At 46.2% G+C, this 16,349-nt stretch overlaps 1 protein-coding gene across 1 annotated transcript in view; it reads left to right on the top strand.

The window, feature by feature from the left end:
* The window catches only part of SAPCD2 (suppressor APC domain containing 2), a 57,137-nt gene extending 43,496 nt beyond the window's left edge, over positions 1 to 13,641 (top strand). The window contains exons 4-6 of the mRNA XM_082262843.1: positions 4,420 to 4,521; positions 6,401 to 6,499; positions 13,508 to 13,641. Coding sequence (XP_082118969.1) covers positions 4,420 to 4,521; positions 6,401 to 6,499; positions 13,508 to 13,636 — 330 coding nt within the window. The 3' untranslated portion in view covers positions 13,637 to 13,641. The remainder of the gene's footprint in view (positions 1 to 4,419; positions 4,522 to 6,400; positions 6,500 to 13,507) is intronic.
* The last annotated feature ends 2,708 nt before the right edge of the window (positions 13,642 to 16,349 follow it).

Below are 16,349 nucleotides of genomic sequence, written 5' to 3'. Positions count from 1 at the left end.
TGGTTCCGTTTGCACAGTTCCACACGGGATCTCTGGAAAAAGAGATTCTAGTGAAATGGGACAAGAATCCATGGTCTCTAGAAGTGGCTTTGTTCTCCGACACCTTGACAAGGAAAATCCTCTCTCTCGCCTTGTACTGGATGGCTATCACCATGAATGCCAGCCTGTCCGAGTGGGGAGGCATCCTCGGCACAGATTGTGCTCAGGGGGTCTGGACTCTGCAATTAATGTACTGGAACTCCGAGCGATCAGACTTTGTCTGGATCATTGGACAATTCGTCTTCAGGGGTGTCCAGTACGAATTTAATCAGGCAATGCCACGGCCATGGTCTGTCTATGTCAATCACCAAGTGGGCACAAGAAGTGTCCTGGTGGCTCGGGAAGTAGCCGGCATTCTAAGGTGAGCAGACCGATTCGTTCCAGCCCTCTCTGCTGTACACATTTCAAGGAAGGTTCAGAGGTTTGTGGCACGGTCTCGGTATCCTCTGGCCGGCGCCACAGACGCGTTCTAGTGGCTTCAGACTGGCCTCGCCAGTCTTGGTACAGAGATCTGGTACGGCTGGTCGCCGATGCTCCTTGAAGACTTCCTCTCAGGGAAGGTCTGCTGTCCCAAGGGCCCATCTTCCATCCTCCTTTCTAGTTGCTGGCTTTAACGGCTTGACTGTTGAAAGCCAGGTACTGAAGGATAGAGGTTTGTCTGAATTGGTGATTCTAACGCTGTTAAAGGCTAGAATATCTACCTCTAGGAAGACCTACCATTGTACTTGGAAGACGTACATTGCGTGGTGTGAGTCTCTTGGGGTTCCCCCTTTTTCCTCCGAGGGGTTGAGCAGTGCCTGGCCTTGAGTACCATCAAGGGCTAGGTTTCAGCCTTGGTGGTTTTCTTTCAACATCCATTGGCTACACATTCCTCGGTGAGTACCTTTTTTATCCAGGGAGTTCCATACTTGGCTCCTCCAGTGCGGTCTCCATTGCCGCCGTGAGACCTCAATTTGGTTGTCAGTTCTCCAGAAACCTTCCTTTGAAAATAGTCCCCTGCTTACGTTGTCCCAGAAGGCTGGCTTTTTGGTGGCTATTACTGCTGCGCACAGGGTGTCGGAGCTGGCGGTGTTGTCTTGTCTGGTGGTTCACAGAGATGAGGTGGTTATTCATCCCTGTCAGACGTTCCTTCAAATGGTCGTCTCTGATTTCCATTTGAATGAAGACCTTGTGTTGCCTTTCCTATATCCCAGGTCTAAACATCCTAAGAGAAATGTCTGTCTTGCATTCCCTGGGTGTGGTTCGGGCAATCAGGGTGTACCTGGCAGCTACGTAGTCTTTTAGGAAGTCAGACTCACAATTTGTACTCACGGATGGACCTCGGAAAGGGTTGGCCGCTTCTGCAGAGACCATTTTCCGATGGATCAGACAGACGATGATTCAGGCCTATTCCTTTAGGGGTCAGGTTCTTCCTTTCCCTGTTTAAGCACACTCTACTCGGGTGCTTAGTGCCTCCTGGGCCTTCCGTTATCAGGCATCGATGCTGCAGGTTTGCAGGGCGGCCACCTGGTTGTCAGTGCACACATTCAAGTGAATGTGTCGGCATCTGCGGATGCTTCTTTTGGCCGCAAGGTTTTGCAGGCTACTGTTTTAGAGGACCTGATCCTCTTTGAGAGTGTATTGTTTTTTTCAGGTGAGCTCCAGTTGCTTATGGTTGAGCGCCATGTTACCTGGTTGGCTACGGTTTAACCTTGGGAGTTTTTTCTTGCTGTTCCCACCCCTCATGCTGGACACTGCTTTGGGACATCTCCATTGTCAAGAAGATAAAGAGCTGTGTCTGTCAATAAACGAAAGAGAAAATTAGATTTTTGACTTGCCCTAAAATTCATTTCTCTGATGTTCATTGAAGGACATAGCACCCACCCCTCCGTGGGGTTGGCTTTCTTCCAACACTGCTTGTAACAAAACTGAGTGCCTATAGCTGAGAGTGGGAGTATACCCCCTTCGGACTGCCCCATAGGCGTAATCAAGCTTTTTCCTGACTAGTGTCCTTCTCCTGTAGGGAGCAGTATAACCCAATGGTCAAGAAGATAAGGAACTGTGTCCGTCAATGAACATCAGAGAAATAGATTTTACGGTAAGTCAAAAATTCAATTTTTCAGTTTCGGATAGGGTGGGGAGGGATTAGAGACCCTGTCAGTTTTTATTGCTGTCTGTGCCCCTATTAGAAAATTCACCCTCTCTATTTGTCCTTTTTACCATTATCATTGAAAGTGAAAGAAAATGCCAAATTTTGGGTTGTTCTCAGAAAAGTAGTAGAGAGGAAATCTTCCAATGGGGACACTAGTTCTGGTGACCTGGGGGTCCCTAAGGGATTCCCTTAATTTGCAGGGGTTTCCTCTCATTTCCTGTTTTGGCTATGGAACAGGAAGAGAAGGAAAATCTCCCCATTAGCACGCTGATGAAAAAAAAAAAAAAAACTGACAGGGGTTATAACCCTCCCTTACTCTATCGAAAAAAAAAAAAAACTTTTTGCCTTAAGAAGTTTAAGGTTCATGGGAGTGTAGGCAATCATCCCGGATGTGGCCGCAGAAAGAAAACCAACCCTAGTCTGAGCAAAAGGATAGTTTAAATGGTAGACAAAGAGGAATAAAAAAGAAAAACTTCCAAATAGATGCTAGCTGTTAGTTCTTCACTGTACCTTTTTTTTATCACCCGTTATTTTGGTCTTAATGGTTCAATAAAAGTGGATTGTTGGTGTGCAGCCATCCGGATTTTTCTTGTTCTATAACTGAAAATACACTATATTACCAAACGTATTGTGACTCCTGCCTTTAGGCCCTGTTCACACCTGAGTGTTTTTCAGCTCGTAAAACGCTCATCTCTGAAGTCTCAAAACGCCCAACAAGCAAAATCCCATTCATTTCAATGGCCCCTGTTCACATATGAGCGTTTTGTCGCCTGAAGCAAAACGCCTGAAGCTCAAAAAAAGTACATGAGTTTCTTATTTGGCAGATTACAAGCGATTTTGTTAGATGTCAATACTTGCCTCCAAATGCCTGCAAAAAACGCCTGAAAACGATACGCTCAGGTGTGAATGGAGCCTTACACGCACGTGAACTTTAATGGCTACCCAGTCTTAGTCCGAGGGGGGCAATATGGAGTTGGCCCACCCTTTGCAGCTATAACAGCTTCAACTCTTCTGGGAAGGCTGTCCACAAGGTTTAGGAGTGTGTCTATGGGAATGTTTGACCATTCTTCCAGAAGCACATTTGTGAGGTCTGGCACTGATGTCTCCGCTCAAATTAATCCCAAGGGTGTTCTGTTTGGTTGAGGTCAGGACTCTGTGCAGGCCAGTCAAGTACCTCCAACCCCAAACTCGCTCATTCATGCCTTTATGGACTTTGCTTTGTGCACTGGTGAGCAGTCACACTGGAACAGGAAGGGGCCATCCCCAAAATATTCCCATAAAGTTGGGAGCATGAAATTTGTCCAGAATGTCTTGGTATGCTGACTCCTTAAGAGTTCTCTTCACTGGAACTAACGGGCCAAGCCCAACCCCTGAAAAACAAACCCCACATTGTTTGCTTATAGCAGAGTATTTCATTGCTACAAGCAAGCATTTTACTGAATGTAACTGATTAATTCAGTCTGTTTTGTTGTAATTAGCTGTGGTTGGTCAAAGGTAATCACATGGTACAGATGGACTGTGATTGGCCCTGTCCGTACCATGTGATCAAATTCACCAATCACAGCTAGCAACACAGTTGTACACATTGGATGGCATTAAAGAAAGCCATCCATTGTGTACAACTCTCATATGACCTGCTGTGATTCTTCACGGCCGTCACATGGTACCGTCAGTGGCCAGTACACTGATCAGTCATTGAATGTGTCCCGTGGACACAGTCGGTTACAAATTGCATAGATGCGTTGCCCAATCCAGGATGACATCATGTGACGTCCACCCGGATCAAAGAGAGGCCGGTTCCGGTGTCATTCGGCCATAGGCTGTGCCGGAACCGGTTAAAACAGGAAGTTTGTTACTGGCAGGAGCAGGTGCAAATAAATGAAAAAAAGCTTAAAAAAAGACAACTAATGCAGCCACTCCAAGGAATGGTAAGCTGCTATATATATATATATAATAATATTATATATTTTTTTTTTTTTTGGGGGGGGTTTAGACACGCTTGATTGTACTTGTGTCAATGGGAAAATGCAGCTTGCATTAGGGCACAACTGCAAGAGAGCCAGACAGTTGGCATTTTCTGGTCAGTGATTGCAGCACCCATATGTCTCTACAAGTTTGCTTGTCCACTGCGGATGAGGACATAGTCATGCATGTCTGTAGTGATGCCACAGATCCTTTGTAGAACAGAAATGTTGCATTGTAGATTGCGCTTTTATTTCATTGTTTTCACAGTCTCTGTCTCTCTCCAGGAATTCTTCAGTGATGCCCAACCAGGAGGACTCCCAAATACTCTGCTGACCAGACTGCAGGAAGTGAACCGGTGCCTGAGTGACCTCCTTTCTCCTTGCAGAGTGAGTTCACTCCGATTCATCATATAGGCTTATTAGTGTGCATTATACTTAAAAGCAAGGTCTGCTTATTACATCACCCCCACCCCCCCCCCCAAATAAAAAAACCTGTGGGGAAAAAAAGTTACTAAAAATACTTGCCTTATCCCCGGCTTCTGCCCAGAGTGCTTAGGCAACAATGATGTCCTGATCCCGGGGAATGTTGAAAAGAAAAGTTGCTATTTTCTGGAGCCTCCTCTTGAGAGAGTTGTGAAATCTGCATTTGCTGGGATCTCGCCAGGAAAGTCCTGATATCACCCTCTGCTGTGCTAAAAGTGGTTATAAAGTTAGAAAGTTCTTTATCCTATGCATTAAGATGGAAAGCCGTCTTGTGAGCAGCACTCCCTAATACTTACCTGAGGCCCGTCTTTATCCAGCGATGTCCACGAGTGTCTCGGCCATCCTGTACTCTTCCTTCTGATTGACTGAGACACAGCAGAGGCGCCATTGGCTCCCGCTGTTGTCAATCAGTGAGTTAGCCAGTCAGGCATGAGAGGGGGCGGGGCTGAACCCTGGATCTGTGTCTGAATGGATACATTGAGCTGCGGCTCGGCTTTGGTGCCCCCATAGCAAGCTGCTTGCTGTTGGGGCACTCACAGGAGGGAGGTGCCAGGAGTGCCAAAGAGGAGGATTGAGGCTGGTCTGTGCAAAATCACTTTACAGAGCATGTAAGTATGACATGTTTATTATTTTTATAGAAAAAAAAAAACTAGACTTTTACTTTGAAGCAGAACTACCCCACTCTTGATTGGTACCTGCTCCAACTCCTGGTCAGATTGCTGTGGCGATCCACCTGCAGTTGTCAAGCCCTGCCCCCCAACCAAACCTTTGCAGCCGGCACTAGAGGAGAGGAGGGAATTTGGCGGTGCTATGGGGTAAAGGAGCACACAGGGGGCCAGGGCAGCAGGAAGACTCAGATGGTGGAAAGGAGAGGTTGTTTGGGGGGGGGGGGGGGAACCCTTTTGTGTCTCTTCCAGCAGCAGGGAGAGGAGGAGAAGCTGGCTGCAGATAAGAGTAGGCAGCCGGCGTAATCGGATGGTGGACAGGAGGGGATGATCGGTGCGGCAGGGGGGACAATTATAGGAACTGATCCCCTGTGTGTTTCTCCCTGCTGCAGCTAAAACTGCCAGGAGGGAAAGGAGAAGCCAACGTTCAGCAGCGGGAGGGAAAGAGACACGGTGGATCGGTTTGGTGTGGCAGGGAGGCAATACAGGAACTGAACCCCTGTGTGTCTCTGCCACCTGCCGCTGGCTTCTCCTTTCCCTCCTGGTAGTTTCAGCTGCAGCAGGCAGAAACTCACAAGAGATCAGTTGCTGTAATTGCCCCCCTGCCACACCGATCACCCCCTCCTGTCCACCATCCAATTCCTCCTGCTACCCCCCTCTTATCTGCAGCCATGCATTTGGGACACACAGCACCGCTCTGCTCTTCTCTACACTACCTGTCACCTGGAGTGCAGAGTGGTTCTGTCAGTTTCCCTAAATTTATGTGCGAAGCTGTACGGAAAACTGCAGACATGCTGAATAATTCCGCACACTTCCGCCCAGTGTTTTTGGTGTGGATAGACACATAGAAAACAATTGTTTTCAATGTGTCTTGCAGAGACCTGTGTTTTCCTAGTGCAGAGAACATAGGTCACTGCAGACAGTGTGAATGAGCCCTTAAGTATATTTACTAACTTTTTTTAAGCTGAATTTGGAGCTCACATGCGTGGCTAATCTGATAGAAATATTTTGGCAGATAAAACCCTACATACAGTATGGATGTGTACAGCTCTTCCGGTTTGACCACAGCCTTCATCTGTTGCCCTTCTAGTTGCTAATGCTTCTACTTTTATTGACAGACTGGTAACCACTCATCACCTGTGACCAATGCCGCCACTGTATCTGGCCAGCAGCAAACTGTAAATATGTTAAAGGAGCAGAATCGTTTACTGACAAAGGTGAGTGAAAACCTCATGTTTCTCCTATATGTTTATGGGATCTGGATATTGTCTATTCATCACAGTGGGGCTGAAGAGGCATCAGGTGGTCATGGACTTCTCATTGTCCATCCAGAGACTAGCTCTTCCTGTCATTTGATTCTAAGGTGTGTTTTGGGGTGACTCAGGGCCTTCTGTCAATTGGATGATACGGCAGTGACACCCGTATGACCCTCCCTTGTGGTGTACAATTAGAAGACAGGTTCCCAATCTGTTTTTTTTTTTTTTTCCCAGGCCAGATTTTTTGTCATGTGCGGTGACAATTGACATGTACAACATAAAAACAAAACAATGACTCACACACACACACATGGCCGGCCACACACAAACCAGAAGAAAAGATACACTGATACTGACACCTGCAGCATATAGCTCAATTAAGAGTTTTGTTAATGCTGCCTCATTAACAAAACTCTTAATTGAGCTATATGCTGCAGGTGTCAGTATCAGTGTATCTCTTCTTCTGGTTTGTGTGTGGCCGGCCATGTGTGTGTGAGTCATTGTTTTGTTTTTATGTTGTACATGTCAATTGTCACCGCAAATTGATTCTATTCCATGTATTATTTTTGAATTTCTCCCCTCATATTGGGGTTGTTTTATACTCAGTATCCTATGTTTTTCAATAAAGTTATTGCATTTTTGAAATTAGCAGGTGTGAGCATCCCTTATTGCAGCCATTCTTAGGAGCTGACCTCTAGTTCCTTCCCCCAAATTATTTATCCTCCGCAGGTTAGCCTCGGAACGGATGCTGGTGATTCTGGTAGCTCCAGACTGGCCGCGTCGGTCTTGGTACGCGGACATTATGCAGATGGTTGTCGAACCTCCCTGGCAGCTTCCACTAAGAAACAATCTTCTGTCTCAGGGACCGATTTTCCATCCTGCTTTACAGTCGCTGGCTTTGACGGCTTGGCTGTTGAAAGCCAAGTCTTGAGAGACAGGGGTACCCCGTCGGCTGCCATTCCTACCTTGCTAAAAGCTAGAAAAGCTTCCTCTGTGAAGATTTGAGGGCATATTTTGCCTGGTGTCAGTCACAAGGTCTTCACCCCCGCTCCTTTTCAGTGGCGAGGGTTTTGTCCTTCCTACAGACTAAGGTGGACAGCGCCTGGCGCTGACCACGATCAAAGGCCAATTGTCGGCCTTGGCCGTTCTTTTTCAGCGCCCTTTGGCGTATAATTCCTTGATTCACACCTTTATTCAGGGGGTGCATCATCTGGCTCCCCCGAGGAAGTCTCCCTTACCTCCCTGGGACCTGAATCTGGTTCTATCCGTTTTACGACGACCTCCCTTTGAGATCCCTCTGCCTGTGTCTTCACAGAAAGTTACCTTTCTAGTGGCGATCACATCTGCTCGCAGAGTGTCTGAGTTGGCGGCTCTGTCTTGCCGCTCCCCCTATCTGGTTGTTCATAGGGATAAGTGGTCCTGCGACCAAATCAGTCTTTTCTTCCTAAGGTGGTTTCAGCTTTCCATCTCAATGAGGATATTGTGTTGCCTTCGCTTTGTGCGAAGCCTAAGCATCCAAAGGAATTTGCCTTGCATTCCTTGGACGTGGTCCGGGCGATCAAGGTTTACCTTTCTGCCACGGACTCTTTCTGGAAGTTGGATTGTCTGTTTGTCCTTCCTGAAGGACCTCGGAAGGGTATAGCGGCGTCTGTGGCAACCATTTCCAAATGGATCAGACAGACGATTGTGCAGGCCTATTCGATTAAGGGTCAGTGTCTTTCCCTTACCTGTTAAGGCGCACTCCACTAGGTGTGCAAAGCGGGCAACCTGGTCGTCTGTGCACACCTTTTCTACGTTTTACAAACTTGATGTGTTGGCATCCTCGGATACTTCTTTTGGCTGAGTGCGGCAGTGGTTTCAAGAGACATTCTTTTTTTTTTTTTAATGTCTCTTAGTCATGGGGTTTATTTCATTTTTTTCCCGGGTTAGCTCCTGTTGAGCTTTACTTACTCCACTGGTTCAGTTCAGTTTTTTCTCTGACCTGGGTGCTGCTTTGCCTATTTTAAGGTTGCGTCTTTCCACCCCTCACATCTACACTGCTTTGGGACGTCCCAAGCGTGAAGACTGTATGAATGGGCGGTGAATGTCAGAGGATGTAAGAGAAAATAGAATTTTTGTAAAATCTTACCGTAAAATTATTTTCTCTTAGTCCTCTGACAGTCGCCGCCCCCGCCCCTCTCTTTGGGGTTGATGGTTTTTCATGGACTGCTTGCTACATAACTGGATTAGAGTGGTACTGGCTGAAGCATATAAGCCAGAGGGATGGCCCCCTGTGGGTGTGTCTATGTTAATGTTTGTTGTATTAACAAAATTACTGCTTAGCTTGCTCCTGCAGTGAAGGACAATACCCAGTCGGGAAGACTGTATGAATGGGCGGCGACTGTCAGAGGACTCAGAGAAAAGAATTTTACGGTAAGATTTTACAAAAATTATATTTTTCTGCTCACAAGCAGCCTTTTTGTTCCTCAGGATCTCAGGACAAGGGATCAAAACCCTTCAGGGCCTCCAATGGGGGTTCCAAGAAGTTTTGGTCGAGCAAACCAAGAGCAGGGTCTGCCAGGCCTGCAGGCAAAACCACCTCCACATGAAGGGACTCCCTCACCCATATCTTTGCTGTTTTCTGGACCCGTGGGCCTTCCTAATTCAGGACAAGTGGTTCCACAAAGTTATTCAATCCGGCTACAAGATCGAGTTTCGATCATACCCACCGGCAAGGTTCTTTCCTTCCAACCTGCACTTATCCCCGGAATTGCTTACAGGATCTCTATGGAACAGTACAAGACCTGTTACTTCAAGGGGTGATTGTCCTGGTTCCGGAGTCTGAACGCTTTCAAGGTTTCTATTCAAACTGGTTTACGGTTCCCAGGAAGCAGGGCAAGGTGCATCCAGTTATGGACCTCAAGGCGCTCAACTGCTTTGTGCGGGTACAAAAGATTTGAATGGAGTCCATTCGCACAGTGGTAGCATCCCTAAATCAGGGGGACTTTCTCGCATCCATCGATATCAAGGACGCTTACCTTCACAGCCCCATTTGTATCACCCATCAACGCTTCCTCCGCTTTGCCGTGGACGAGGAGCATTATCAATTTGTTGCGTTACCCTTTGGTCTCGCCTCCCCTCCTCGGTTCTTCACAAAAGTGTTGGCCCTGGTTCTAGCATTACTGCGTCAGCGGTGGATCTCGATACTGGGATACCTGGACGATCTCCTCTTGCGAGCAGAGTCTTCGACTGCCCTGTTAGCCAACTTGGCGTTCACTCTGCAAACGCTGAGAGAGTTTGGTTGGATTCTGAATCTTCAGAAGTCTGCTCTGGTCACATCTACGATCCTTGAATATTTGGGACTTCCTCTGGACTCCTCCTCGGCCAGAGTGTTTCTCCCTCTGGCAAAACTGCAGAAGTTGCAGGTGGCGGTTCAGCTTCTGCTGTCCAGCAGACGGTCATCTCTTCGGACTTGTGTGCGAGTACTGGGCCTGATGGTGTCTACCTTTTAAAGGCGGTTCCATTTGCACAGTTCCACTCGAGATCTCTGCAAAAGGAGATTCTGATGAAGTGGAACAAGGATCCTCAGTCTCTAGACAATCTGAACATGTTGAGCTGGAGAACAAGGGGGTCCCTGGTTTGATGGCTTCGTTCTCCAGCACTTCTTCGGGGAAAATCCTTTCTTCCCCTGTACTGGATGGTTGTTGCCAAGGATGCCAGCCTATCCATGTGGGGAGGTGTCCTCGGCGCAGATTGTGCTCAAGGAGTCTGGACTCGAAGGACTCCAGACTTACTGATCAATGTACTGGAGCTCTGAGCGACCAGGCTTTGCTTTGATCTTTGGACAGTTCATCTCCAGGGATCTCCGGTATGGATTTAATCAGACGATGCCACGGCCGTGGCCTTTGTCAATCATCAAAGGGGTACCAGAAGTGTTCTGGCGACTTGGGAAGTAGCCAATGTTCTAGGGTGTGCAGAACAGTTTGTTCCAGCCCTCTGCTGTACACATTTCAGGGGTGGAAAATTGACAGGTGGACTATCTCAGTCGACAGGTGTTGGACCAGGGAGAATGGTCATTTTATCCAGAGGTGTTCAGTAAGTTGTGTCTCCGGTGGGGGACTCCCAAGATGGACCTGTTGGCCTCTCGTCTCAACAGGAAATTTAAGAGGTTTGTGGCATGGTCTCGGGACCCTATAGCCGACGCCACAGATGCCCTAGTGACTTCCTGGAGTCATTATCGTCTGATGTACGCCTTTCCTCCTCTTAAGCTTCTGCCACGACTCCTGGGCAGGATCGAGGCAGAAGGGATTCCAGTCATTCTAGTGGCTCCAGACTGGCCTCGCTGGTCTTGGTACACTGATCTGGTACAGCTGATCGTCGATGTTCTTGTAGACTCCCTCTCAGGGAAGATCTGCTGTCTCAAGGACCGATCTTCCATCCTGCTTTACAGTCGCAGGCTTTGACGGCCTGGCTGTTGAAAGCCAGGTGCTGAAGGATAGAGGGTTGTCTGATTCGGAAATTCCTACACTTTTAAAAGCTAGAAAATCTACTTCCAGAAAGATTTACCATCGTACTTGGGAGACGTACATTGCATGGTGTGAGTCTCTTGGTGTTCACCTCGCTCCCTTTCGGTGACTCAGATCTTGTCTTTGCGGGTCGAGCAACGTTTGGCCTTGAGTACCATCAAGGGCAAGGTCTCGGCCTTGGCGATTTTTTTTCTTTCAACATTCATTGGCCTCACACTACTTGGTGCATACTTTTCTCCAGGGAGTGAGACACTTGGCTCCCCTGGTGCGGTTTCCATTGCTGTTGTGGGACCTCAATTTGGTGTTGACAGTTCTTCAGAAACCTCCCTTTGAAAATATTTGGGTAGATTCCTCTGCTTACATTATCCCCGAAGGTGGCCTTTTTGGTGGCTATTACTTCGGCGCACAGGATGTTTGATCTGGCGGTGCTGTCTTGCCGTTCGCCTTATCTAGTTTTTCACAGCGATAGGTTTGTTCTTTGGCAATGTCCATCATTCCTTCTTAAGGTCATTTCTGATTTTCATCTGAATGAAGACATTGTGTTGCCTTCCCTGTGTCCTAAGCTTAAGCATCTTAAGGAAGTTGTCTTGCATTCTCTTAATGTGGTTCGGGATATCAGGGTATACCTGGCAGCTACGGAGTCGTTTTGGATGTTAGACTCTGTTTGTCCTCACAGATGGACCTCGCAAGGGGCTAGCTGCTTCTGCTGTGACCATTTCCAGATGGATCAGGCAGACTGTGATTCAGGTTTATTCAATTAAGGGTCAGGTTCCTCCTTTCTCTGTCCGGGCGCACTCTACTTGGGCGCTTATTGCCCTGATTCCTGGGCCTTCAGTCACCAGGCATCAGTGGTGCAAGTTTGCAAAGCGGCCACTTGGTCATCTGTACACACATTCACAACGTTTTAAAAGTGGATGTGTGGGCATCTGCGGATGCTTCTTTTGGCCTCAAAGTTTTGCAGGCAGCTGTTTAGAGGTTTATCCTCTTTAAGGGTGTTTTTTTTTTTTTTTTTTTCAGGTGAGCTCCAGTTGTTCTCAGTTGAGCTCCAAGTTTCCTGGTTGGCTATGTTTAGCCTTTGGGAAGTTTATCTGCTGTTCCCACCCCTCATGTTTGACACTGCTTTGGAACGTCCCTACCGCCATGAGCAGGGATGAGCTCGGGTGTGTTCGAGTTTGCACGTACCCCATCCCGCCAGGAAGCCAACACTGCACTCCACTAATCACAGGCAGTGAGACATTTCCTGATCCGCAGCTGCCCAGATCGGGAAATGTCTCACTGCTGTGATTAGTGGAGTGCAGTGTCGACTTCCTGGCGGGATCGGCACTTAGGAACTCGAACACGCCTGCGCTCATCTCTTGTCGTGAGGATGAAGAGCTGTGTCTGCCAATGAACGAAAGGGAAAATGGGATTTTTGACTTATCGTAAAATCAATTTCTCTGATGTTCATTGACAGACACAGCACCTGTCCCTCTTTTGGAATTGGGTTATTTTCTTTCGCTTGTTGCAAAACTGAATACCTATAGCAGGAAGTGGGAGTATACCCCCCCCAGGGACAGCCCCATAGGCGTGCTCAAGCTTTTCTCTGCCTAGTGTCCTCCTACTGTAGGGGGCAGCATAACCCTATGGTCATGAAGATGAAGAGCTGTGTCCGTCAATGAACTTTAGAGAAATTGATTTTACTAGAAGTCAAAAATCCCATTTTTGTTTAGCAAAAAATAAAACCCCAGTGGTGATTAAATGGAAGGCTGTGTAAAAAAATAAAAAATAAATATAAGTCTTACTTGTACAGTGTTGCATGTCCACACAATTGTCATTCAAAGTGCAACAGCACTGAAAGGTAAAAATTGGCCTGGTCAGGAAGGAGGTAAAAGTGTCCAGTAGGCAAGTGGTTAAAGATGAATTCCAGCTATAGATTTTTTTTATACATCATTATTAATCCAGCTTGGAACCTCTACCCCAGTAATTTCCATTTGTTTTGCAGGTCCCATGCTAAGTGGCTACCCTGCTGTGTTGTGAACACAGGGGGTCGGCCACATGACATGGGCGCCATTCAGAGAATGCTTTTCTGAATGAATGCAAAATGTCATCTGATTGGATAAGGTGGAGAGTGTGATATCACTGCCCTGCCTATCTACCTTGTCCAATCAGAGAACGCTTTGCATTAATTTAGAATGCATCAGGCCGGCCACTCAGCACAGGGCCCAGAAGAAAGTGGAGATCACCAGAGTAGCTCTGTCTACTTCAGTGATTTCCAGTGTGCAGGGCCATCAGCCAGGTATGGGATATATATATAGTTTTATAGGTCCAAGCTGGATCGATGTAAATATATATGGTATATCTATACCTGGAATTCCTCTTCTTCAGTTCTATTTACAATTATCGGTTTACCATCCTTATTTTGAAATGGTAATGTTGGCGTATAGTTGTCATGTCCTTTTTAATATGTCTGTATTGGTGTGTCTAGGAGGTGTCCGATAAAAGTGATCGCATCACCCAGCTGGAGCAGGAAAAATCAGCTTTAATCAAGCAGCTTTTTGAAGCACGAGCTCGCAGTAATCCTGAAACCAGCGCAATGGACTCCACATTCATATAGACTGCTGGGAGATTCTCACCTTTGATTGGAGTGTGTGGCGCTCCAGGGAGAAGAATAACACGGATAAAATGTGGTGTTGCATGATTGTCTTCTACGGTACAGAAAATTCTTCATTAACTCACGAACTGCTGAAAACTGTGCACAAGATGACACCGAATTACCAAACATGTTTGACTTTCCCATCACAAGGAACTTAACACAACCAAATCCTAATCACATGGAAAACACTCCTTAATGTTTACAGATTTTTTTTTTTTTTTTTTTTTAAAGACTTTCTTTTACATTTTAATTGTAACTTTGTTTAATCACCCTTTTCTTTGGCAGCTGTCAAGTTCTACATTGTTCCTGCCCTGAATTTGGCATGCAGTAATGTGACTCGCCACAAGGTGACAGAAGAGCACTATTGTAGCATATGGTGAAGTGCGCAACATTTACAGCAGCCAATCAGGGCACTGCAGTGCTGCTATTTGCACAATTTAACACTCCTGATTTCTGCCAGTAGAATGCAGATTGCATTGACCTGCTTCTTTTGGCGTTTACGATTTCTGCTGTTTGCAAAAGGAACAGTAATCTGTAGTTAAGGCATCAGATATAACATTCTTTATCTGGTATAATGAAGGTACTCCAAATGCTGGAAGACAGCGTTATGCACAATTCTGGTTGCTTAGGCAGACCAGGAACAGCTCTTTCTTAGCTCTCTGGGTTTACCATTTTTAATGCAGGGTTTTTATTTTTCCTGCATTTAGATGGCAAAATAAGGCATGCTCTGTGTTCAGTTCTTATGGGATCCCTACCATTACATTAGCAGACCCGGCATTATAAATTCATTCCTGATGCCCAACGCGTTCTAGGATTGGAAGAGCAGGACTTGGGCAATTTTTAACTGTATATGCTGGGAAAATACATAAGATCCTGAGATCAAACCTTGTTCAGATTTTGGCAATTTAACCACTTAAGCCCCGGAGGATTTGGCTGCTCAAAGACCAAGCCCTATTTTGTGATTCGGCACTGTGTGACTTTAACGGACAATTGCGCGGTCGTTCGACGCTGTACCCAAATGAAATTGACGTCATTTTTTTCCCACAAACAGAGCTTTCTTTTGGTGGTATTTGATCACCTGTGCGATTTTTTTTTTTTTTTTTTTTTTTTTTTTTGCGCTATAAACAAAAAATAGAGCGACAATTTTGAAAAAATTATTTTTCAAATTTTTTTTTATATGAAATTCTCAAAAAAAATCAATTTTTTTTAATATTTTAGGCCAATTTGTTTTCTGCTACATATTTTGGTAAAAGAAAAATCGCAATAAGTGTATTTTGATTGGTTTGCGCAAAAGTTATTGCGTTTTACTAACTACGGGAAAGATTTATGTCCTTTTTTATTTTTTTTTTATTTTTTTTTTTAACTAGTAATGGCGGCAATCTGCGATTTTGCGGAACTGCAACATTTTGGCGGACAGATCGGACCCCTGACTGACATTTTTGACACTAATCGGGGTACCTGTGACATTACTACAGTAATCAGTGCTATAAATATGCACTGTTACTGTAAAAATTACACTGGCAGGGAAGGGGTTAACTTTATTGGTGATCAAGGGGTTACGTGTGTCCCTAGGGGCGTGATTCTAACTGTTAGGGGGCGTGGCTATTGAAGTAATCAGAGACATCCGGTTCTACTTAGCAGGATCGCATAGCCTCTGTGATTACTTTAGTAAGAATGACAGACAGTTGTGTTTACATCAGCCGTCTGTCTTTCTCCCTCTCCTGCGGGAGATCGCGAGTGGCCGGCGGACATCGGAGCCACCGGTCACACGCGCTGGCTAGGCAGGGAACGAGCGGGAGCGGCGGCGTGCGCTCGCCCCCTACAGGCTAGTGGGAGAGCAATGTACCGATTCGTCAATTTGCCTGTAGGGGGCTGACTGCCGCAGTAAATAGTCGTGTGGCGATCGGCAAGTGGTTAAAGTCAAGCGTGGCCGCAGCCTTCCCCAGAGTTCCCTGCTGATCATTGGGGTTGCTTGTCATATTTAGCTTCCGTTTACATCAGGATCATTTAGCATGGCAAATCAGAGCCTATTGCCGGCAACGACACTGTCCGAATTGGTGCAACTTTGCGGCGTCGCTCCGATTCCCAAAAGTAGTTCATGCACTACTTTTGGCGATTTCAATAGACATCTGTGCAGGAACCCGCACAGATGTCTGTCAAATCGCCACCCAAAATCGGACTGAAATGCCGGTTTGAAATTGTGTGAATTCAGCTAATCCTAGGCTAAAGGACTGATAAGAGGCTCAAAAAGGGGTGGGGCCAAGCTTGACTTTCAGGAAAATTGGAGATTTGCACATAACTTCAGCTGCTTGTAATTCTAGGTGCGGATTCCTCTACTTTGCATTTTTTCAGCATATGCTTAGCTGCTGATAGGTTTACTATAACCCCCGTTTTCACTGCCTTCTACGACACAGAACAGGGTTCTTTTACTATAAAACCTTTTAGTGCCTGTCTTTGTTTACTTGTAGAACAGAATATATATATGTTTGTTATAAATGGTCATTTGTCTAAGAATTCTATTGATGACATCTGATGCTGTCAGAAAAATAAAGAGGCAGACCACCCAAGGCTGTTCTTTCAGATGGGTTTATGCTGGTAGGTTGTCATCCATCAGTACCTTCTTTTTTCTTACTGTGCAAATATTGTGTATTTTTAGCTCACATTTTGCTTACTC

This window comes from Pelophylax lessonae (genome assembly GCF_965119305.1).
Source record: "Pelophylax lessonae genome assembly, chromosome: 7".
NCBI lineage: Eukaryota > Metazoa > Chordata > Amphibia > Anura > Ranidae > Pelophylax > Pelophylax lessonae.
Note: the sequence above shows the minus strand (reverse complement) of the source record. Positions and strands in the feature narration are given on the sequence as shown.